The sequence below is a fragment of the Rattus rattus genome, chromosome 12 (genome assembly GCF_011064425.1).
Source record: "Rattus rattus isolate New Zealand chromosome 12, Rrattus_CSIRO_v1, whole genome shotgun sequence".
Taxonomy (NCBI): Eukaryota; Metazoa; Chordata; class Mammalia; order Rodentia; family Muridae; genus Rattus; species Rattus rattus.
In genome coordinates, this window is record NC_046165.1 from 91,154,144 (window position 1) to 91,178,442 (window position 24,299).

General features: G+C 42.6%; 1 protein-coding gene across 2 annotated transcripts in view; it reads left to right on the forward strand.

Annotated features, from left to right (window-relative positions):
• Nucleotides 1-24,299, forward strand: part of Adk (adenosine kinase) — a 382,119-nt gene that overhangs the window by 308,297 nt on the left and 49,523 nt on the right. For both annotated transcript variants that reach the window (XM_032917960.1, XM_032917961.1), the window contains exon 9: nt 14,051-14,165. In XM_032917960.1, coding sequence (XP_032773851.1) covers nt 14,051-14,165 — 115 coding nt within the window. The remainder of the gene's footprint in view (nt 1-14,050; nt 14,166-24,299) is intronic.

Below are 24,299 nucleotides of genomic sequence, written 5' to 3' on the forward strand. Positions count from 1 at the left end.
AGAGTAACTTTTTTAAATTATATTATTTATTTGGTGGAGGGCACTTGCCTGCCACAGCGTATGTATGAAGTTCAGAGGAGAACTTCCTGGAATCAGTCCTATCCTTCCACCTTGTGGGTGTGGGTACTGAACTCAAGTCCTCTAGTTTGGCAGCCAGCACCCTTACCAGCTGAGCCGCCCCACTCATGTGACTTTAGAAGTGTAATTAAGATTTAAGAACTCTACCCTCATTTGAATACTCAGAATTGTCTAACATGTATAGACACTGTGTGTTGATTGAACAATACTGAGTAAGCTTTAAACACTCTAAAGAAATGTGGATTTGTGGTACGACTATTAATAAACTGTATTAAAAGCAGATTCAGGGCTGGAGAGGTGGCTCAGTGGTTAAGAGCGCTGACTGTTCTTCCAGAGGTCCTGAGTTCAAATCCCAGCAACCACATGGTGGCTCACAACCATCTGTAATGGGATCTGATGCCCTCTTCTGGTGTGTCTGAAGAGCTACAGTGTACTCATATTCATATATAATAAATATTTTTTAAAAAAAGCAGATTCGTCATTAAGAAACAAAATAATATACATGTATGGTGACCGTATAAACCAGAGAGACAGCTCCTCCTCATCGTAGAGGAAGGCCATGAGCATGTCTCCAAGAATGCCCTCGATTGTCTGCTACGTGGGAACGACACAGCCATTGACTTCTTAGACGTTTGCTTCCATTGTGTTACCACATTTGAGTCAGTGTAGAAGTGAGCAGTGTAGAAATGATTTCCAAAGTTGCTTGTCTCATTTAATTTCCCAAACTGACAACTGCTGGAGAAGACCAGACAGAGTCAGGAGAGTGTTCACAAATGCAATGTGGGGCCACCAGATGCCTCGGCAGACAAAAGTGCCATGACCTTTGACCTCCACACTAGAGCTTTGAGATATACATGAACACATACACTAAATTAATGTATTTTTTTTAATGTGAGGCTATGTTAGCATTCATGTATGCAGAGAGAGAGATCGAGATCTAAAACAAGTGTTTTGGTTGTAAGAATATATGTAAATGCTTTCAGTCATTTTTAAAGTTTTAGCCCCCAGGCATGACTATGCACATTCCTGTAATTCATGTACTCTAGAGGCAGAGGCAGGCAGGTATCTGTGAGTTCAAAGCCAGCCAGGGATACCTTGTGAGACCCTATCTCAAATCATAAAGTTTTAACTATGCTAAGGTTCTCCTTAACTAAAAACTAATACTCTCAACTATTACAGATTCAAATGCTTCATAGATAAGAAGTTTTAGAATATAAATTTGTAACTGTCAGTTAGCTGTGTTATCATTAAAGAAAGTATTTGGTTTCACGCCTGGTTTTGCAGGCAGGCATACAATGTGCATATAGTAAAAATCTCAGTTCCATAGTGCTCCCGTGACGTTTCGGGGTTAGCCTGTTCAAGACCTTATTTCTTCTTGAGCTCTTTGCTCTAAGTGTACCTGGTTTACGTTCAGTCTTGGGTGACAAATCGCACTCTCTATTTCCTGCTAAGCAGCACTATATTAACCTTTCATTAGCTCCTATTTACTGATTTAAAAATTGTTTCCCTTTTTGTCATATCTGCTGTAATGGATTAGAGCATGGAAGCAAAGTAATGATTACCATAGTCACCCGCCCGTTACCGTCTGACGTACGACCCAGCTCCACCAGTGATGCCGACAGTGCTGTTAGATTCAGGAAGCACGTACACCCCTGTACGGGTCCCCAGAAGCATCAGCAGCAGTGCAGGATATCTACGAGCCATGAGTAGAGTTGCCTCAAGTCAGCGTTATTAATAAAAATATAAGCAGTGTGTGGAATGCTGAGGGTTTTTATAATGTCATTAATGTTGTCTTACTTCATTAGAGAAAAATACGAAAGCACAGGTTAGGGTGTGGTGCTCTTGAGTAAAACAAGACTAAATCACTTTATCTTAGCAATTTTCTATGAAAGTGTTCCAGTGTCCCCAAGTCTAGTGTAACAAACCAGACAAAAATTTGTATTTCTTCTCTCCTACTTTAATATTGGAACACCTTAAAAAAGAGAAAGAAAGAAAGAAGGAAGGAAGGAAGGAAGGAAGGAAGGAAGGAAGGAAAGAAAGAAAGAAAGAAAGAAAGAAAGAAAGAAAGAAAGAAAGAAAGAAAGAAAGGAAGAAAGAAAGAAAGAAAGAAAACAAGACAAGTGGGGTGATTGAAGGAAAGGAATGGCAAACATCCTTCCTTCCTACCAGCACCCCTGCCCTCCCTTATTTTCTGTTATTAATTCCAATTCTTTCCCAAAACCACAGAGCGTTGCCATCGGTGATGTGACCGCCGACAAGGCCAGCCCAACACCTCTAAAAATAACCTGTGTTTATTCATCAGGAAAGACCCTCGGTGGCATTGTTTATGATGTCCTGGTGGGTTTCTCTGCAAATTCTAGATAATCTTTTATTTTTGTAAGCATCTTTAATCTTTAAAATGAATTGGGCATTTTTTTTTTAGCGAGAAGCAGCAGCTTAGGAGAGCACTGGAGAAAGAGATAGAAGCTGGAGGTAGGCAGAGCACAGGCAGGAGAGTGGGTTTCTCTACATAGGTGATAGAAAATTGCATAGCGCCCGATTTAAATGACAGACCTGCTAAGAATTTAAAATGACAATTCTTGGTAAAGAGTTGCATGAGGCCTTTTATTATTCTGGAAAAACAGCTCAGAGTGCAGTGTGCTGTTAAGTCTTCTTTTTCGTGAACTGAACTGATTAAAGGTTTACATTGTTAGAATCTAAATAAAAACAAGGTACTTAAAAGCAGGCTTCATTATAAAGCCTTTTAAAAACTGTCATAAATTGATGTGAATTAAATAAAATGAGAAAAGAAACCTCCAAAACCTAAATTTAGTTATTCTCCCTATTTTCATTGTCTCCACAACAGAAATAAGTGCCAATTTTTGAAAGGAATTCAAACCATTGAGTCATTTATTCAGCGTGACTCCAAGCAAAGATTTTCCTTCTCTTGGAGGTGTCTAAAGCATAATGCTCTCTCCACATGGGGAGCAGAGTGATCTCATTCCTCTTCCCTCCTTCCGCCAGCCTCTGCTACCCAGGACATCTTAGCATCACAGCCTTTCTCTGGCCAGAGAGACTCAGTCACCTTGTAACACTGAATGACACAGTATAGAATTACACGGTCCAATGATCACACTTGGCTTCTCAAGTTAAGATTATTTAACATTACATAAAATAAAAGGCAAGGCTGGGAGTACCTTCAGCTCTGCAGTACCAGCTGCCCTGACTGCTAAGGCAGGAGGATTGCTTGGATCCATGGATTTGATACCAGTCTACAACACAAGTGAGACTGTCTTTAAAAATAAAACAAAATGCACTCAACCCTGTCTGACCTATACACATTCCTAGTATCCCATAGCCTGTGGGCATGATGTCTACTTTATTAGACAGTACCCAGAGCAAACATATGCATCATCTCAAAAAGTTGCGTTGATCGGCAGTGAGGAGAAAATCTGCACAGCATATTCAGGAAGTAACGGTCCCCTGGGACCTCTCTAAAGTGACACTTAGGTTCCTGTGTTCTGTACAGATTTTAGGATTGCAGTAAACTGTCACTGTCTCTGAAAATAAGACCCAAGTCGGGTCCCGCTGGCAAGGGGTCCAGTGGTGCTTTCCTGGGTGTCTGGGTCCCAAAGGAGGACAATTCTTAAAATGGATCAGGAGACACAGATCAGATCGTCCCCCAGAACCCAGAAAAAAGACAGGAGGGAAAAACCAATGCTTCGAAGCTGTTCAGAGCCACCGTCCATGTGCCATGGAAGAGGTGTATCCTCACCCCCACAGCAATAAACTTCTAAAGAGGGGAAAGAGTTAAAATCTGACTTCTAGAGCAGTGACAGAAAAAGTCTGTTAAGCAGTCAACCAAGAAGGCACACTTCAAACAGAGGGAGCAAGGGGACGGAGGCCTCCAAACCAGAAGGAACACGGTGGTAACACCATGCACTGTGTACTCCACAAGGCCCGCGTCTCTGGGTTGAGTCGAGTGAGGGAGGTAGCTTGAGACTTGACTGGCGACTGGCAGGTCACAGAAGATGGTAGAGCTGAGTGAGCAGTGCGTGGGAATGCCACCGCTGGGACAGACTGGGACAGTGTTCAAACAGTTGTGTCACCTGCTTGGTGAAAAGGAAATGAAAACAAGAGAGTAGGAGGAGGAAAATGTGTTGTTTGTAAAAGACGTCGTTCACTCATTCACTGGGTGTCACGTACCACAGTGCGGGTATGAAGGTCGGAGGGCAGCTTGTGGAAATCCATGGTTGAGAAAAGCACAGCTGTACACGTTATAAAATGCTGCAGTTTATGACATCTTTCCAGTGTGTACATTTGATATTGGAAACCTTGAGAGAAGGTAGTCAGGCCAACAGGTGAAACAGGCTCTGTGGCCTGTTCCACATCGCATAGCTCACTGGTGCTGCCGGGGCCAGCAGAGATCAATTCTCAAGTCTGGCCCTCTTCCTTACAAACCTCGTGTTTTCCTCCACCCTGTCCTAGCGTATTGGAAGGAGTTGGGCTTCAGAATGGTCTGATGAAAGCCAAGTAGTATCCAAATACCTCAACGTTGGGGGAAGAGCGGTCTCTACTTCTGTGATAATAGCACAAGGCACATCACAGAGCTCACAGAGCAGCACAGTCTGTGGGGAACCTGGGAGTAGTGGTTCCGAGCTCTGAGATTCCCGCGGGCGACTTGGGGTCGGCAGTCCTGGCTGTACTGCTTCTGTTCATGACCTTAACCTGCATACTTGATGCCTTCCAGTCAGTCTCTTCATCTGCAAGATGAGACGTACTGAGACCGACTGCCGAGGGTAGGAAGGGCCCAGTGAATGTTTCTGAGTAAGTTGTAGTCCCTACTATATAGAGAAATTAAAATCCGGGACCCCTTTAGAGCCCTGTAATGACTCATAGCTCAACCCTGAGCGTCCATCTCTTGCCCCCACCCCCTAGAAATCTTCTTCCTCCTTATTAGATATATAGTCGAGTTTTAAGCACTCAATATCTTTTAGTCCCTTACTAGGGATTAGAGGAACATCTTACAGGATTGAAAGTTTTAGGGAGAATTAAAATGAGAATCTTTAAGGGGAACAAAATTACTACTGCATTAGCATGCAGTAATTTCAGTAAGCTCTTTCAACGGACATGCCTCCACTCCACAACCCTTCCTCCTTTGGTTTTGTTTACTTTTATTTTATGTGTGTGTTGCTTTGCCCCGTTTATCTTTGTGCACCGTGTATATGCTCCCGCCTGCAGAGGCCAGAGGGCTTGGGGTCCCCTAGAACTGGAGGTACAGGCAGTGTGAGCAACCCTGTGCTGCAGCTTCTGGAAATCGAGCCTGAGTCCGACCAGCAGGTGGTCTCCACCCCTGGGCCAGCGTTCCGGCCCTGCCTCCTTTCTTTTTCCAAACAGGATCTCATGCCCCATAGCCCAGGCTAGCCCTAAATTCACTATGGATCCCGGGGACCTAGAACTCATGTTGGTCCTCCTTGCTCTTCCCCCTAGACCTGAGATGATAGGAGTGATCAGGGGGCAGAAACCTTTAAGATAAGGTCTGGCCATGTGGCCCTGAGCGTCCTCAAACTCAGGATCCTCCGCCTTGTTTTTCTCTACTGCTAGAATTACAGACATGTCCGCCATGTCTCGCTTCACCTTTTTACGGTAAAATAACTATAGATTTAACAAAAACACATTTCACCTACTGTTAACTCCTAAATAACAGAAGTTTAATACCGAAATCAGAAAATTGACATACATCCAGTGCAAAATGCAAGCAGGATATATTCCAGTCTCGCTAGTGATCCCCTTGTTTTATTTTGTGTGGGGGTACCCACACATTCCTGTGGAGGTCAGAGAACAACACTGGGGAGTCGTTTCTTCCCCTCTGCCTGTGTATGTTCTGAGGATTGAACGCACTGGTTTGGCAGCAAGCCCCTGACCTGCTGAGTGCTCTCTCTGCACACTTCGTTGTTTCCTGTTGGAGAGTGTAACACAGAGCCTCCCGTGTTACATTTGTGTCCTGGGTGTTAGCAGCTTCCAGCCCTTGGCAGTTTTTCCGTCTCTCCTCATCATCTGTGACCTTGATACTCACGATGCCGTGGTTATTCATTTTGTAGAATGGTCCTCTCTATTTGAGCATGTCTGGTGTTTTCTTGTGAGTGAATTGAAGTTGTACATTTTTAACAGGAGACGCCACAGAGTGACGGGCCCTTCTGAGAGCATCATATCAGGGAGGTTAAATGATGTCACAAAGTCTTATTGCTGGTGATGTTAACCTTGATCACCAGGCCAAGGTGCTATCGATTGGTTTATCCTCTGTGACTTGCTCCTTTCTCCCGGAGTGCGTGAGTAGTGTGGAGGAGGCCCCTTTGGGAATGCACAAACACCTTCTTTTGTTCAAGAATTTTAGCATCAGTTGATTTTTAGTTGAAGTAATATTTATCAATTTACAGTTACTGATTTTCCTGTTATGGTAATTATCATCGGGGAGAATCAGTCCCAGTGGTTGAACAAAAGGACTTTGCCCGTCCAGACATGCACTCCACCGCTGAGTTACTCCCCATCTTTTGGATGAGTATTTTCTTTTTTTTTTTTTTTTAATTTAACCTTTCAAATTAGTTACTTTATTATCAACAAAAATTAAAATGGCAATGGTTTGTTACTAATATGTAAGATAAAATGTAAATTTTAAGTAAACAAAAGATCCACTAAACAATATGAATGAGTTGTCTTGGTAATTGTACAAGTTTTTAAAAAAAGGACCACATAAAATTAATTATTAAATCCTAAAAGTGAATTCCATTTCAGTGCAAATAACTTAAATGGATTAAAATCTAGACATTAGGCATGCCACTTCCTTTTTTTTTTTTTTTTTTTTTTTTTTCCGGAGCTGGGGTCTGAACCCAGGGCCTTGGGCTTGCTAGGCAAGCGCTCTGCCCCTGAGCTAAATCCCCAACCCCTTTTTTTTTTTTTTTTTTATTAGATATATTTCTTTACTTACATTTCAAATGTTATTCCTTTCCCAGTTTCCTGTCCAAACACCCTCATCCTCCCCCCTCCCCAATACAGGTGTTCCCCCATCCATCCCCCTTACTGCCCTGCTGAAAGTCCCCGCACTGGGAGTCCAACCTTGGCAGGACCAAGAGCTTCCCCTTCCACTGGTGCCCCAACAAGGCTATTCTCTGCTACATATGTGGTTGGAGCCCTGGGTCAGTCCATGTATAGTCTTTCGGTAGTGGTTTAGTCCCCGGAAGCTCTGGTTGGTTGGCATTGTTGTTCTTATGGGGTTGCAAACTCCTTCAACTCTTTCAATCCTTCCTCTAATTTCCCCCAAGGGGGTCCTGTTCTCAGTTCAGTGGTTTGCTGCTAGCATTGACCTCTGTATTGGACATGCTCTGGTTGTGTCTCTCAGGAGAGATCTATATCCAGTCCCTTTCAGCATGCATTTTTTAGCTACATCAATCTTACCTAGTTTTGGTGGCTGTATATATATATGGCACATGTGGGGCAGGCTCTGAATGGCCTTTCCTTGAGTCACTACTCTAAACTTTGCTTCCATATCCCCTCATATGGATATTTTCCCTCTTTTAAGAAGGAACGGAAGCATCTACATTTTGGTCATCCTTCTTCTTGAGCTTCCTGTGGTCTGTGGATTGCATCTTGGGTAGTTCCAGGTTTTGGGCTAATATCCACTTATCAATGAGTGCATACCAAGTGTGCTTTTCTGTGATTGGGTTACCTCACTCAGGAGGATATGTTCTGGTTCATCCCATTTGCCCATGAATTTCATGAAGTCATTGTTTTTGATAGCTGAGTAGTACTCCATTGTGTAGATGTACCACATTTTCTGTATCCATTCCTCTGTTGAAGGGCAGTGGGTTCTTTCCAGCTTCTGGCTGTTATGAATAAGGCTGTTATGAACATAGTGGAGCATGTGTCTTTGTTATATGTTGAGGCATCTTTTGGGTATATGCCCAAGAGAGGTATAGCTGGGTCCTCAGGTAGTGGAATGTCGTCCAATTTTCTGAGGAACCTCCAGACTGATTTCCAGAGTGGTTGTACCAGTCTGCAATTCCACCAACAGTGGAGGAGTGTTCCTCTTTCTCCGCATCCTAGCCAGCATCTGCTGTCACCTGAGATTTTGATCTTAGCCATTCTGACTGGTGTGAGGTGGAATCTCAGGGTTGCTTTGATTTGCATTTCCCTGATGACTAAGGATGTTGAACATTTCTTTAGGTGCTTTTTGACCATTCGATAATTCTCAGCTGAGAATGTTTTGTTTAGCTCTGTACCCCATTTTTTAATAAGATTATTTAGTTCTCTGGAGTCTAACTTCTTTTTTTTTTTTTTTCTTTTTTTTTTTTTTTTTTTTTTTTTTTTTTTCCGGAGCTGGGGACCGAACCCAGGGCCTTGCGCTTGCTAGGCAAGCGCTCTACCCCTTGAGCTAAATCCCCAACCCCTGAGTCTAACTTCTTGAGTTCTTTGTATATTTTGGATATTAGCCCTCTGTCAGATGTAGGATTGGTAAAGATCTTTTCCCAATCTGTTGGTTGCCGTTTTGTCCTAATGACAGTATCTTTTGCTTTACAGTTTTATGAGGTCCCATTTGTCGATTCTTGATCTTAGAGCATAAGCCATTGGTGTTTTGTTCAGGAAATTTTCCCCAATGCCCATGTGAATGAAACTCTTCCCCACTTTTTCTTCTATTAGTTTGAGTGTATCTGGTTTGATGTGGAGGTCTTTGATTCACTTGGACTTAAGCTTTGTACGGGGCAATAAGAATAGATTGATTTGCATTCTTCTACATGCTGACCTCCAGTTGAACCAGCACCATTTGTTGAAAATGCTGTCTTTCTTCCATTGGATGGTTTTAGCTCCTTTGTCAACGATCAAGTGACCATAGGTGTGTGAGTTCATTTCTGGGTCTTCAATTCTGTTCCACTGATCTATCTGCCTGTCTCCTACCAATACCATGCAGTTTTTATAACCATTGCTCTGTGATACTGCTTGAGGTCAGGGGTCAGGGGTGATTCCCCCAGGAGTCCTTTTATTGTTGAGTATAGTTTTTGCTATCCTGGGTTTTTTTTGTTATTCCAAATGAATTTGCAAATTGCTCTTTCTATCCCTATAAAGAATTGAGTAGGAATTTTAATGGGGATTGCATTGAATCTGTAGATTGCTTTTGGCAAAATGACCATATTTACTATATTAATCCTGCCAATCCATGAGCATGGGAGGTCTTTCCATCTTCTGAGATCCTCCTCAATTTCTTTCTTCAGAGACTTGGAGTTCTTGTCATACAGATCTTTCACTTACTTGGTTAAAGTCACACCAAGATATTTTATATTATTTGGGACTATTGTGAAGGGTGTCGTTTCCCTAATTTCTTTCTCAGCCTGTTTATCCTTTGAGTAGATGAAGGCTACTGGTTCGTTTGAGTGAATTTTATACCCCAACAATTTGCTGAAGTTGTTTATCAGGTTAAGGAGTTCTCTCGTGGAACTTTTGGGGTCGCTTAAGTACACTGTCATATCATCTGCAAATAGTGATATTTTGATTTCCTCCCTTCCAATTTGTATCCCTTTGAGTATTTTCTTAATTTTGTTAGTAGATGGAGCCTTAGGGACGCTTACTAAGTTATTCGAGGTCATCCTGGTAAGTATGGATTTGCTGTGTTGTAAAGTTCTCCATGTGAGGGAGAAAGACAGAAGAAGGAGAGGGAGATGCTGTGAACTTGGAAATCTATAGTGTTGCGAAGATAGAAATTGAGGTTTTGAGAAAGGATTCACACTCCATAAAGTCATCTCTTGTAAGCAGTTGATCCTGAATACAGTGAGATGTTTGGATTAGGTGCATACTCATACCCTAGAGCGAGCAATGAAAAGATTTGACATCCACTGTGTCTGTGGATACTGGAAGAAGGGTTGGGTAAATCTAGAAAAGTTTCTCTGTTATATATGTTGTATATATCAGTCTTAAATGGCCACTTTTATGATTTTAATGGCGAGTCAGCGGGCAGGTCCTGAGAGCCTGAGCTTGGTGCCCAGAACCCCCTGTGAGCTCCACGTGCATGCCACGGGGCTACATCCACACAAACGAGATTTAAATATTTTTAAACTTTAAATAAACTGCATGTACTGCATAAGACTGTGCTCCAAGGATAGTAAACTTCTGCTTTATTAAATATGAATCTTGTGTAATCATAAAAATCTTTTAGTGGTAAAATATATTTGTACTAAAATTGTTTCTAATAGCCTAGCTCCAAAATTTTCATTCATTCATTCATTCATTCATTCATTCTTCAGCCTTTCTTTTTAGCTGAGAATGAGAAGAAAAGCTTTGTTATAGCGCAAGGGCCAGTGGATGGGAAAGCATAAATGAAGCAGGCAGTCACTGCTGACTGGTTAGCGTCCCGTGCCATTCTGTTGGCATAAAGGTGCCAAGGGCCCCTCCTCTGTGTCACTTTCCCCATTCTGCCCACTAATACCACCAGTACTCACTCTCTTGTCAAAGACCAGACTTGTTCCCCTTTAAGATAAGCGCAGAAAAGTGAGCTAGTCCAGGCTAGTTTCACAATCCCCTCCTCCTACCTTCACTTCTAACCCCCGTGCTAAGATCATAGGAGTGTGCCAGCATGCCTGTCTGTCATACTTCCTTAAATATCAGTTTCTGTGTTCTCTGTAGTGGTTGAATGCTGTCATGACTCCTGCTTTGCTGACCTAAATGTTTCTCTTTGTATGTGATTTTTTTCCTCCATATATATATGTATGGAGAATATATATATATCTTCCTCATTTAGAGAGTTGAACATTTCTCTGGTCTGTGTTTCTTTTCCTGTAAACATGTGAAACTTTGCACAGTGATAAACTGTGCCGAAAAGCCCAGGCTGTGGATGGCATTAGAAGTGCATGGAATGAAGTCCTGGGTTTCTCTAAGACACCCAAAAAGATGTTGAATGTGTGGGGCACTGGGCAGAGGAGCCTATGTTGCAGCTGTCACCTGTAACCCCAGCACTTGAGAGGTAGGGGCAGGAGAGTGAGAGTCCCAAACCCACCATAGCTACATAGAGACTTTGGACACCCTAGGTATAGGAGACCTTGTCTCAAAAGTACATAATTCATAATGAAATAGCTGAAGACGTGACCTTTAAAACTAGTGCCTCTGTGTTTTATTTCTTCTTTGTCTTCCTTTCCTCCCTTCCCCGTCTCCCTCTCTCTCACAGTCCAAGCTGGCCTTGGGCTTGCTGTTATCCTGTCTCAGGCTCCAGAGTGCCAGGATTGCGGGCGTGGAGCTCTACACCTTAAATTGTCTTTCAAGTTAAATGTTTATCATATAAAGCAGTGGTTCTCAACCTTTCTAATGGCTTTACTGTAAGCCTTCAGGCTGTGGTGATCCCCCAACCATGAAATCATTTTGTTGCTACAGTTATGAATCATGATATAAGTATCTGATATGTAGCATATCTGATATGTGACCCCTCTGAAAAAGTCACTTGACCCCACCCACAGGTCGAGAACCACTGATACAAAGCTTGTGGTCTGTGTGATATGGAAAACAGCATCAGAGCTGGGCATGGTGGCACACACTGCTAATCCCAGCACTCTGGAGGCAGAGACAGGTGGATCTCTGCGAGTTGGAGGACAGCCAGGGCTACATGGAGGAAGTCTGTCTGCCTGAGGGGGGCGGGTGGATGAATGAATATCAAGAAAATAGTATTAAGGTTTTGAGAAATAACTTGTCATTGTTTTTACATATTTCCTTTCTTTGTTCTTTTTGTTGGTCGGTCAGTTGGTTGGTTGGTTGGTCGGTCGGTCGGTCGGTCGGTCGGTCGGTCGGTCGGTCGGTTTGCTGGTTTCTGTTATCCTGGCTGACCTGGATTGTCGTTCTGTAGGGCTGAGCTCTACTCACTGTCTAGACCAGGATGGCCTTGACCACACCAATCCCCCTCCTCTTCCTTCCAGTGCTAGAATCACAGACCCATGCTACCATACAGGCTTAACTGCCTGCCCCTTTTTTCTTTTTTAAATACAAAATAATTTTATTCTAATGAACTTATAAAAACATCATGAAGCTATATTAATGTAGCCACTCAAAACAGACACTTGCCCAGTCCCCAAACTCTATACATCTCGGTAGACTTCTGTGCAGTTAGAAGAGCCATTCTGTAGCTGTGAGCGTCTCTTAGGGTTTTTATCATTCAGCCATGGGAAGAAAAAAAAAGACAAACACATGGCCCGTTCAACCAGGGGTACTGGAAAAACTGGATACTCACTTACAGAAGAAGGAATCTAGGTTTATATCTTTCTCCTTGGACAAGCATCAGTTCAAAATAGATCAAAGACCTGTGAAAACTGAAATTTCTGCACAATGTCTAATAATTATTTTTTAGAGGTATTAAATTCAACATCCCCAGCCCACCTCACCCCAGAATGGCTGTCTTTAAGAAATCTGGTGACAGGATTGGGGATTTAGCTCAGAGGTCGAGCGCTTGCCTAGCAAGAACAAGGCCCTGGGTCTGGTCCTCAGATCGGAGGTGGGAGGTTGAGGGCAAGGGGAAGGGGGAGGGGGAATAAGAAAGAAATCTGATTGTACATGTTGACAATGATGTAGAGAAAAAAAAATAGTCACTACTGGTGGGGGTGCAAATTAGTACATCAATTATGCATATCAATTTGGAGGGTCCTCAAAAAAAAAAAAGAACTACCATAAAACACAACTATTTCACTCCTGGGTATGAACTGAGAGAACTCCATACCTTACCATGGAGGTATTTCCACCTCCATATTTTTTGTTTGTTTGTTTGGTTTTTTTTTTTTTTTTTTTTTTTCAGAGCTGGGGACTGAACCTAGGGCCTTGCGCTTGCTAGGCAAGCGCTCTACCACTGAGCCAAATCCCCAACCCCTCCACCTCCATATTTATTGCTGCTTGAATTGCCAGGAAATGCAGCCAGGTTTCGTACCCATCATCAGACTGATGGATAATGAACATCTAGTACATAGTTAAAATATTTCTCGGCTCTAAGTGAAAATAAAATCATAAACTTTGCAGGAAAAAAGATGGATGTATTTAGAATGTATAATATTAAAAGTCACCCAGTGTAGAAAGAAAAAATGAATGTCTTAATGTTAAATGCATATGTATATAACCAATGTGTATGTGGCTATGTAGAGCATTTGGAAGGGAGAACACAAAAGGATGAGTGGCCTTAGGTGATGAGAGACGATGACGTCCAGACCCCCGGCCCCGAGTCGTGGAGAAGGATGTAAACCTCATTGCTCCTCATCGGGTTTTTTTTTTTTTTTTTTTTTTTTCCTTTATCGTGTTTTTTTAAATGCCCTTTCCTAAGAAAAATTAAGACTTTACAGAATAAAGTAAGGTTAGCATTTCTTTTCCTCTGCCAGATTTTTGAAAAATAGGCATCATCTTCGTTTCATTATTTCCCAAGTCAGCCCAATCGTACTCTGTAAACACCTGAACTAATAAGTTTTGGAAAACAGGAAAGCCCCCTTCCTTTGGGCAGAAGGGCTCAGGTAGGAGACGTCTCCGCCCAGGAAATGCTCTGCTGAGCAGCAGGGGCGTTAAGATAGTTTGGGTTTGTACTGGGAACTGAACCTAGGTCCTTTCATGAGACAGGCAAAACGTTTTCAAGTACATCCCGACTGACCGCGTGCTGCCTCAGTCATTTCCTTTCAGAGATAACACGTTAACACACTTACAGGTCGGATTACAAAGTGCCCGAGGTTTGCTTTGGAATAAAATGAAGGGCAGGCGTTGAAGGCGAATGAAATAAGACCCCGTTGTAGGTGTGGAGTTTGGGCAGACTGATCCCCAGAAGCTCCCGCAGATGAATAAATAAAGCTGTTCTCTTTATTTTTGTATGGTTAAAAGTCTCTTTTCAGATGTGCTGTAGTAAATACTAAGATCGCATCAGAAGCAGAGCTGTTAGCCTACTGTAAAATCTTCCCTTATTCCACTGACCATGAATTTTTTTTCCCTCTCTTATTAATAGACTAAAGACATTAAAGAAATAGCCAGAAAGACGCAGGCTCTTCCAAAGGTGAACTCGAAGAGGCAGAGGACCGTGATCTTCACCCAAGGGAGAGATGACACTATAGTGGCTACAGGTACTGTGGGAGCTACGTGATAAATCCAGTGTTAAGTAGAGATTAACTGCAACAAACTGTACTTCCCCTCTACAGTGAGCCTTCCTCAGTCGCGTGCCTTCCACAGTTTGTCTTCCTTGTTCCTACCCCTGTGGACATGATCTTCCTTTCAAGGTTATATTTTATGAAAAGTCAATCAATGAAGCTTGTTTGCTTTTGAAATTTAGGAGGATTTTCTCAGTCCAGAAATCTCTTTCTTTTCAAAAACAATACCATATATATATACCCTTGCATCCAAAGAAAATACATTTATTCAATTATGAACAAGTCAAATCCAGAACTGTTTCTTCTGAATTTTCTTCTGTCATTGTTGATTTATTTTTGCAATACTGGGAATTTTATTTTTGACAGTCTCTGTATTCCTAGCTGTCCTGGAACTCACCTGCCTCTGACTCATGCTGTCCAACCCAATTCTAGAAATCTTATTTGGGGCCTTTTGCATGCTAAACCAGTGCTCTCCCCTTGAGCTCTGTCCCTGGCCCTTTTTAATACTTTGTTTTATGTAACAATTTATTTTAAGAGAATGTCTCACCGAATACATACTGGCCTTGAATTCCTTGTGTAACACAGACTGACCTTGACCGACCTTGAATTTGTAATCTCCCTGCCTCAGTTTCCCAACGAGCTCAGTTACTAATTATGACCTCATATTTTCTTTGAAGATGACAAATCTCATGTCTGTCTTTATAGCATTCATAGAAACTCAATAGAAGTTTCAAGAAATCAAACATATTATTAGTTAATTAATATTTTTAATATGAGGCTACTTTATAATATATTTCACCTACTATTCAAGCTAAATATGTCTGTTAATTCTTTCTGAATGGTTCATCTAAATCCAATCGGTTAGTTAATGATTTTTGTAAACAGTGATATAATTAAGCCAGTGTACTTGTTTAGTACTCAGCTGAATATTGAATGTAACATAATCTTTAAAGATCTTTAAAATGAATTTACTTAAAATGTTGAATATAGTCTAATATTTTTCCTTACAGTTTTGATATAGGTTCTCATTCTGTAGCCCAGGCTCCCCTTTTTTATCTCTGTGTACCTAGCCCGGACTCAAACTTGGAGCAGTTCTCTCGCCTCCGCCTTCCTATTGCTGGCTAGGATAGCGAGTGTCCGCCACCACGCCTACTGAAGTAACTTTTTAACAAAGTGGGATACAGAGAGACAAAGGGAACTCAGCTTCCTTGTTTGTAGACTTACCAAAGGTCAAAGTCAAGATTTGCTTCAAAAGAAGTCAGTGGGAGGGCTGGAGAGATGGCTCAGCTGTTAAGAGCACTGACTGCTCTTCCAAAGGTTCAGTTCCCAATTATATATGAATGTATAATTATATAATAGCATTAAAATATATCTAAGTCAGTAGATGGAGAGTTAAGTGAAATCACGCGAACTAAAACTGCTCAGGAGTTGACTGTCGAAGTTGGGCATTAGCTACAAGGGGAATTATGGTGCCATTATACCTAAGAGGTACATATTTGAAATCTTCAATGCTGACAGCTATTGAAAAACTAAAGCAAATTTTCAGATACATTGTAGCTATGTGAAGTGACTTTCCTTAAAAAAGATAAGTATCCTTGCTAAGCCTTGAATTCTAGGAGGGATCTGAAATAAGCCAAGGAGGCTCCTGTCAGCAAAGGCACCAGGTACTGTGCAGCCCAGCACTGATGTGGCAGGGTGAGGCAAGCTGTTAATTTTTTTAAGAGAAAAGAAATAACCCATGAAATGGCATCTCTACATGACGCAGACAAGATCACTATCCTGTTGGTGTGTGTGGACCAGTTCTGACTTCAACCATGTAGGCCTCTTACAGGAATGTAATCCTACCTCCAGACTCATAAGATGCTGCAGGGATTCTCTGTATGCAGACTTCCTCCGTAAGTCTTTCTGTATCCCGGATCACGTCTCATACAAGCCTCTTCCTCACTCTCAATCTGCATAATTTTCTCCAAACTGAAATTTGGCCTCCCTGTCTTCTTGAATTTTTTTTTTGAACTTACTTCATGCTTTATTAAATCTATTAAACCATGCTTAAGAATGCTTCTAGTCGGAAATTTATTTGATGCAAGACGTAGCTAATCCTGCCATTCCCGCCGTATGAAAATGAACTTAGAGCATGCAGTATATTGCAGCGCATGATAAATACAAGATGGATAGAGAATCTGTTCAGTGGTGTCAGCTACAAAAGCAAACATGATAAATGTTAATGCAGTTTTGAGCCCTGGGATAAGCTATTCAGTGCACAAGCATAGCTGAATCTCTGTGCTCTGTTGTTATTCACGGCAGCCAAATAAATGTCAATAATAAAAGAGAATTAAAGATTTTCATTTCCCAGAGGCAGTCCCCTAATACAGCTTGATCTTTCATTTCATTTGTAATTCGTTCTCATGGAAGGACGCAATCATTCGCCGGGCTCTGGGTGTCATGTTCAGTCATTTAATAATGATTAGAACATAAAAATGCCTGGCCTGTGGGGCAGCTCACAGAAGAGATGCCAATTTGTTATTGTTTTCCCTCCTTCCTACTGAATATGGATCAGCCTTCTCCCACCTCCCAGCATTAAAATACTAATGGAAGATCGGGAGGGAAGTGTCCCTTAATTTACCATAAGTGACATTCCGGAAGGGTACAAGGCAGTGCTCACACACTTATTAAAGCACTAATTAGGACTCATTGTGCCTTAAACCTCACACTGTAGAGTATTTTCAAATGATCACACTGTTAAGGCATTTAGCAATAACGTTAATAAAAATTAATTCCCTTGCCTTTTTGTTTCCTTTTGAGATATGATCTTTATAAACCACTTTCCTCATAGAGGCTGTTAACTGAAAGGCTGACGCTGTCATATGCAAATACATCATCTAGAGAAGTTTGAGTAAACGGAGACTCCCTTTTCCTGAGCAACGTTAGGATAGGCGTCCTCAGGGAGGTGCGTGAGGATGCAAGGGGAAGGGTCTAGAGGAAAGCTGTGCATTTCTAGGAAGTTTTCCCTCAGGTGATAGAGCCATTCTGTCTGTCCTCATCTCTCACTTTGAGAATCATTCCGTTAAGTAGTTTGACTCAAAGGCCACATTTTATGGTTTTGTGGAATAGTCAGGCCTTGACAGATGCTTTTCCTCTCTTTACTCTATCCAGAAATACCAAGGGCTGGGGGCTCAGTGCTTAAGGGTACGTGCTGCTCTTCCAGAGGGCCGTAGTTCAATTCCTAGTATCCATGTTGGATAGTCACCTGTAACTCCAACTCCAAGGAACCCAGTGCCCTCTTCTGGCCCGAGTACCTACCTGCAGGTGGTACACATTCACACGGATACATAAATAAAAATTAAAAAGAAAAAACTTAGCGTATATCAAGGGTCCTGGAAAGATGGCTCAGCCCTTAAGAACACTCCAGGAGGACTCGGGTTCAATTCCCAGCACCCACAAGTCATCTCTAGCTCCAGTCCTAGGGGATCCTGTGCCCTCTACTGGTCTCTCGGGTACCAGGCAAACACGTGGTGTACACACATACACATAAGCAAAACACCCATCTATGTAAAACAATCGTAAAAATGTATGAAGGTAAGAAAAACTATCAAGAATCCATTGGCTCTTCCAGGAAAACTACGGATTAAATAGTTTCTACCTACGAGATACATCTAACAATGTCCTAAGTTATTTTATTACCAATAAATGGAGGTATTAAAGTTACCTGTCATCTTCCCAAGTCCTTAAATAAGCTCATTACTTCATCTTTTAGTTTTCATGCTCTCCAAAAACACTAAGTGCTCTCCGTCACTAGAAGTAAAGAGTATGTGTAAATCTCAGAAAACGCATGATAAGAAATGCAAAATCCAGGGGTTACAAAGATGGTCCAGCAATTAGAAGCATCCGCTCTAGGGCCATTACATCCCAACGCTCATCTAACAAGGACGTGCCCCCTGCTCACCAGCAGTCCCAGGTCCAGAGCGGTTGGAAGCAGAAGGCTGACTGGGGCTTGCTGCCTTCCACCCTAGTCAAGAGCACACAAGCCGCAGGCTTAGGGAGAGACCCTGCTTTGAGGGAACAGATGGAGGGACAGAAGACATTTAACTCTTTCTTCTGGCCGCCACATTGGTACGCATGCCACTTAACACACACATAAAAGCTTTATATAATGTCTTCCCTGGAGCGGTTAAAGCAATAATTCCAGTTACCATTCCAGCCACTCCTGCTAAAGTCCATCTTTTGAGCTAGGAGCTGGTTCAATGGTTAAGAGCCCATAAGGAGACTCGAGTTCCGTTCCCTGTGCACAGGTCAGACAGCTGACAACTGCCCATCACTTGAGCTCTGGTCTCCCCGGGTACTTGCATTCATGTGCACACACCCACTTAGAAACATGCATGCTGACACACACTTAGAATAAATATGTTTTAAAAAGAAAGTGTCGTCTTTGCTGCAACCAATTTTAAAGGTTGATCCCGTCGACACTGGTTGGTGATAGTAAGAACAATTTAAGTGACATTCATTTAGAATGTCTGTGTGTAGTGTGGGGTATTTTGCCTACATGTATGTCTGTGTACTACATGGGTGCCTGGTGCCCAAGGAGGCCACAAGGGGGCATTACATCCCTTAGAACTGGAGTCACAGTCAGTTGTGCGCCACCACAGAGGTGCTGTGAATCAAACCCAGGTCCTCTAGAAAAGTGACCAGTGTTCTTAAGCCTCTGATCATCTCTCCAGTCCCACTGGTAAAAATTGGTTGCCGGGGTAAGGTAGGGGCGTAGTGATGCACGCTTGCCATGGCGTAAGTGTAGAACTAGGAAGACAGCTTACGGGAGCCGGTTCATTCCTCCCACCAGTTAGGGCCCGGGATTGAACGCAGGTCAGCAGGTTTGGTAACAAGTGGCTTTACCCTCTAAGCCACCTCCCAGATCTGTTAAGGTTTTAACAAATAGTCCTCACCTTGTGAACAAGTGAGTTGTTCCTGCAGAGGTGTGCCATTAACCAAGAAGTCCAAAGCGTTTTGGAACCAGGTGTGGTAACTCGTGTCTGTAATGTTAGCATTCAGGCTGCTGAGGCAAAAACCTCATTCAGACCAGCCTGGGCTACAGGGTGTCTCAAGGTCAGCCTGGGCTACAGAGTGAGACCCTGTCTTTTAAAAAGCAAAATAAAACAAAACTAATCTGTATGTTTGCACCTGGTTTGTATGGTTTATTGATCCCAGTCCTGAAAAAATATACAGCGTCCCGCAGCTGCCATGTTTCTAGCAAACAGGATCCTGTGGCAAGGCAAGAGAGCACGGCCTGAGCAGGTAGTGCTGGCTTCTACAAGGATCCGATAAGGCAGATTAACGCAGTGCATACTAAAACCTTACACACATTAAAACTTCAATATCCTTCCCTTTAAAATGTAACAATAGCACAGCGTGTTTTGGACTCTAATATGCAGACTCGGTACCACTTCTTTATTAACTTCGCGCTAACATGACTGTAGTCACACAGAGACTGTACCAGGAGGATCATGAGTTAGCTTGACAGTAGGATCACTTAGCAAGACCCTCTCCGAGGAGGGAAAGGGGGAAAGACACCCCTCTCATGCACCCCACCAGGTCGGCCCCACTACTGGAACCCAACCTCCTACCTTCTCTTGGTAGCTGTTAGTCCGGTTCTGGAACGGAATCACCATCATGCAGGATCTTTGTCTGGCTCTGTTCCTGTCCTTTTTTGCCCACTTCCTGTCTTTTTAACGATAAAGACGGCCCCCAGGAATGTGATGTCTTTTCTCTGTTGATTCCTGGATCCTTTCCCAGGAACTCTACTTCCCTTCACCAGAGCACGGTGTTCAGAAGCCCGAATCCGAACTCCTCGAGCTCCTGGTTGCTTCTAGGCCTTTGGAGCTGCGCTCAGCAGTGGGCGCATTGTAAAACGCCGGGCAGGGGTGTGAGGCTCGCGCCAGCCACTGTCCTTCACTTGTTTCTGACTGTCCCTCACGCCTTGGATTCTAAACTGCATCGCTCGCTTAGCCCATCACAAAGCCGTTTGGGGTTGTTTACCCATGCCCTTGTGAGAGCCTTGTACTTAGAGTGAGCATCTGGAGTCATTTTTATTCCATCCACATTCACAGGGTTGCAGAATTCACCTGTAATACAGGTACCGTCTTTGGCCAGTGTGCACGTTCTATCTTGGCTTCCTTTTGTATCCCAGTTAATTTTTTTTTCAATAAATAAAACTTCATCCTTTGTAATGTTGAATTCTACAGGTCATAAAGACTGTTATCTTTCTGTCCCAAATTTCCAAAGGATTATACCAGTCTCCACTCTCACCAGGATGGCACTCTAAGGGTTCCAGTGCTCTGCTAGCATTCGCTATTGTGTGTCTTTTTAATCTTAGCCACTCTGGGGAGGGCATGATGGTGCCTCGATATGATTTGGCTGGAATTTTCCTGGTATATAGTAAGTGTACCTGTTGGCAGCTGGGTAACTTGTAGGATATCTTGAAGTCTCTCTTTCATACTGGGTTGTCTTTTCAATTTTAATTCTTTATTTGTGCCTTGCGTTTGGTATCATTTATGTGTAACAGGATCTTATTCTGTAGCCCAGGCTGGCTCAAGCTTGTAATCCCCCTGTTTCACCTACAACCAAGTGAAGTCAGTAATGCTTCCATAAGTCTACTTGGGCGTGTTGGTCCTGCTCCTCCTCCCCCATGTAGGAATTTTTCCATATTTCATTGAATAGTTTTCCATGCCTTTATTCTGCGTCTTAGTTATCTCTAATAATAGCTAATACTTTATTTCCTTTTTTGTGATAAAATAACCAAAAGCAGCTTAGGGGAAGGAAAGAGATTATGTCCACCTGCAGGTCGTAGTCTATCACTAAACGAAGGCAGGGCAAGAACCTGCCGCAGTCACCTGCTGGCCTGCCTTAAGGTTCCTGCTTAGCTCACTTCCTAATACAGCTCAGGACCATCTGCCCGGATGCGTTTGCCCCTTGCCACCAATTAACAGAAATTCCCCACAGACATGCCGAAGCCAGTTCATTCCAGGCAATGCCTCAACTGAGACTCACTTCTCAGATAACCCAGGCTGTGTCAGGTAGGCAGTCAAAGCCGACTCTTCTTAGAGTCATAGCTTTGATCTCCTCCTCCTAACGGTGTTCCCAAGAGTTTTGTTGGGTTTTTTTTTTTTTTCCTTGTTGGACGGTTGCATTTCAACCACCCCATCTTCCATTTCTTTCCTTAACGTGTCGGGAACTTTTGGAGATGCCCTGCTCTCTCACAGCAGTGTTAATAGATAAAAGAGTGGGCAGGGAAAGTGAAGCATGGTCAGACAAAGGGCCAAGAATGTGACAGGGGAGATAGAACAGTCCGACTTTAGGATATGTAAATAACATTAGGTAAATGGGAATACAAATGAAAAGCACAAGGCTTTCAAGGCAAAGACATCAAACAATCATATTTTTAAGTAAAAAGGAAGAAAAAAGGAAGTTTGTGTTGTAAAATAAGGAAAAGAAGGATAAAGAGGAATGTGACGGCCACTTTGGTCATCTACTCAGCCAGGGTTGGAAATGGAGACTGTTGCCTATGTCCCTTTTCATCAGCTTCCTTTTTCTCCCTGCTTTTAACTCTCCTGTCCCCAGCTTGATCACCATGGACTTCCTATTTCTGTCCTCAGAAGTAGTCTGATCCTTCTCACTCACAGTTACTGGAGGAAATGCACCTCCTCACCCTGGGCCACCCCATATCTCCATGAATGGAGTCAACATGAGAGAAATGGTTCCACTTCCCAGGGCAAGTCCTCCCCATTGAATTCTCTATGAAACATGTTCCTCTGTGACGTGTCTTCATGAAGGAATTATTTCACGGTGTCATTTCCTCTGGATGTGGTTTAAACTTGTAGCACTTAGGAAGATTGCAGGAAGAGCAGTGGGTGGAGGCCCAGAGAACAAAGGCCCTGGAATTGTGTGGACCCTTCACAGGGCTCCTTTGTCTGCCTGTGCTGCTATTGTGCCTGGTTACTTCTGAAACAAGCCATGACCTTGACTTTCTGCTATGAGATTGGATTTGCCACTTTATTTCTACCGTAAATTAGAGGTCACAACAAGGCTGCTGTGAAGGATCAACTTTGCTATTTGTTATGATCCAATCAACACTGTGTGTGCAGTTAGCTAGTCTGGGGTCTGTTAAGCATTTAAACCTTAAGCCTTCATAACAGATCCGTAAATATTAACGATCTAAGAACTTTTGGAACTCAGCTCATGGAGAAGTCAGGATAGGTTTGGAAATAGACTCGTGTTTCCTGGTTTCTATCATAACATTACTTTGTATATTCAAATTTATCTTGTTAGTTTTTTTTTTTAAGTACAAAGATCTGTTGGGAGGAAAGGAGAATATCATGTTTTGATTTAATTTCCTTTTAAGATCTTTTATTTTATGTGTGTGAGCGTTTGTCTGAATGTATATCTGTGCGACATATGCTTGTAATGCCTACAGAGGCCAAAAGATAAAGTCAGACCCCCTGGGACTGGAGTTGCGGATGCTGTAGGCCTCCATGTGGGTACTGTGAATCAAGCCTGGGTCCCCTGGAAGAGCCACCAGGGCTCTTAGTAGCCATCTCTCCAGCCCTAAATTGTATTTTTAAAGAGCAGTTGGCTAGAGTAAGCCTTTAGCTGTCTCCTTGTTGGTTTTTGAGCAGATGAAGCAGATCATGGTCCGGGTATCAGTAGATTTCTTTGACAGGAAAGAGTCCTGCTTCTTGTTAACTTATCTGTAAAGCATGGTCATAGTTTGACCATTGACAATCTTGACAATTGTCTGCAAATGCATGGCACTGTGTATTAAGAAATCTCAGCTTCAAACATTGCCATCTTTCCCCCCATAGTTACTCTGTGTTTCCTTAATAGGGAAATGGAAATACCTGTTTACTGTTGGGGCAGTGGTTTTCCTTTAGGTAAATTGTACTAATTGTGGTTTTGAGTATTTACCTCTTGGTTCAGTGATTAAAAAATTAAAAGTTAAGATTGAATAGAGATACAAGAAGAAGATGCAGTGGTTCAGTTAAATAGAAGAGAAGAAGAAATAATACACATGCAGAACTATGTGTCTTTTTCTCAGAGTGTTTATTTATGTATGACTGATAAAACACTCAGCCGTAGTTTTAAAATAGCCAAAACTGGGGCTGGAGAGATGGCTCAGCGGTTAAGAGCACTGACTGCTCTTCCAGAAGTCCTGAGTTCAATTCCCAGCAACCACATGGTGGCTCACAACCATCTGTAATGAGATCTGATGCCCTCTTCTGGTGTGTCTGAAGGCAGCTACAGTGTACTTATATATAATAAATGAATAAATAAATCTTTAAAATAGCCAGAACTGCTATAGAGGCAATGCAGCTGTGAGTCAGTCACAGTAGTAAGACACACAGGCCGGGTAGGTAGGTCCCTTCCTACACACAGCTATACACAGTTGCTTCTCCACATCCCACAAAGACAGGCATGGTGGCGCACACCTAAGTAGAGGCAAGAGCATCTGAATGCGGTGCTTCAAGCCCGCAATTCCATCACGCAGGAGGCACGTGGGAACATAGCCTGAAGCTCAAGTCCAACCTGGACAACTTCATGACTTTACAGTAAGACCCCATCTCAAGACGCGCACGCAGTGTATATGGACACCGTGGCAGAAGACCTATAATTTTACATTTTTATTGTAAACTTTCTGCACCAAAAACCTGTAAAAATAGTAAAATTTTATGTACCTTTTACCCCGCCCCCCATTGTCCTTCTTTTTAAATCTGCGCACATAGACACACGCACAGAAAGTGCATTTGCAGAAGTCACAACTTTCAGGAGTCGATTCCTTTCATCCTTTGTAGGTTCCAGGCATGGAACGTGGGCATCGGGTTTGTGTAACAGGTGCTTTTGTCTGCCTGACCATCTCTCTGACCCACATTAGCAGTTTACAGAGCCATGGTACAGCGCTTAAAACTAAAACTGAGTAGTTAGTCATATATAATTTTGCCAACTTAAAAGTAAATTCAAATAAAATTTAAAACCAGACAATTACTATTGATTCATTACTAATTAATAAAGATGCAGTCCTCATCTGGATATTTTAGCTAGTTTTACTAATGTTTGTTTCTGGTCAGG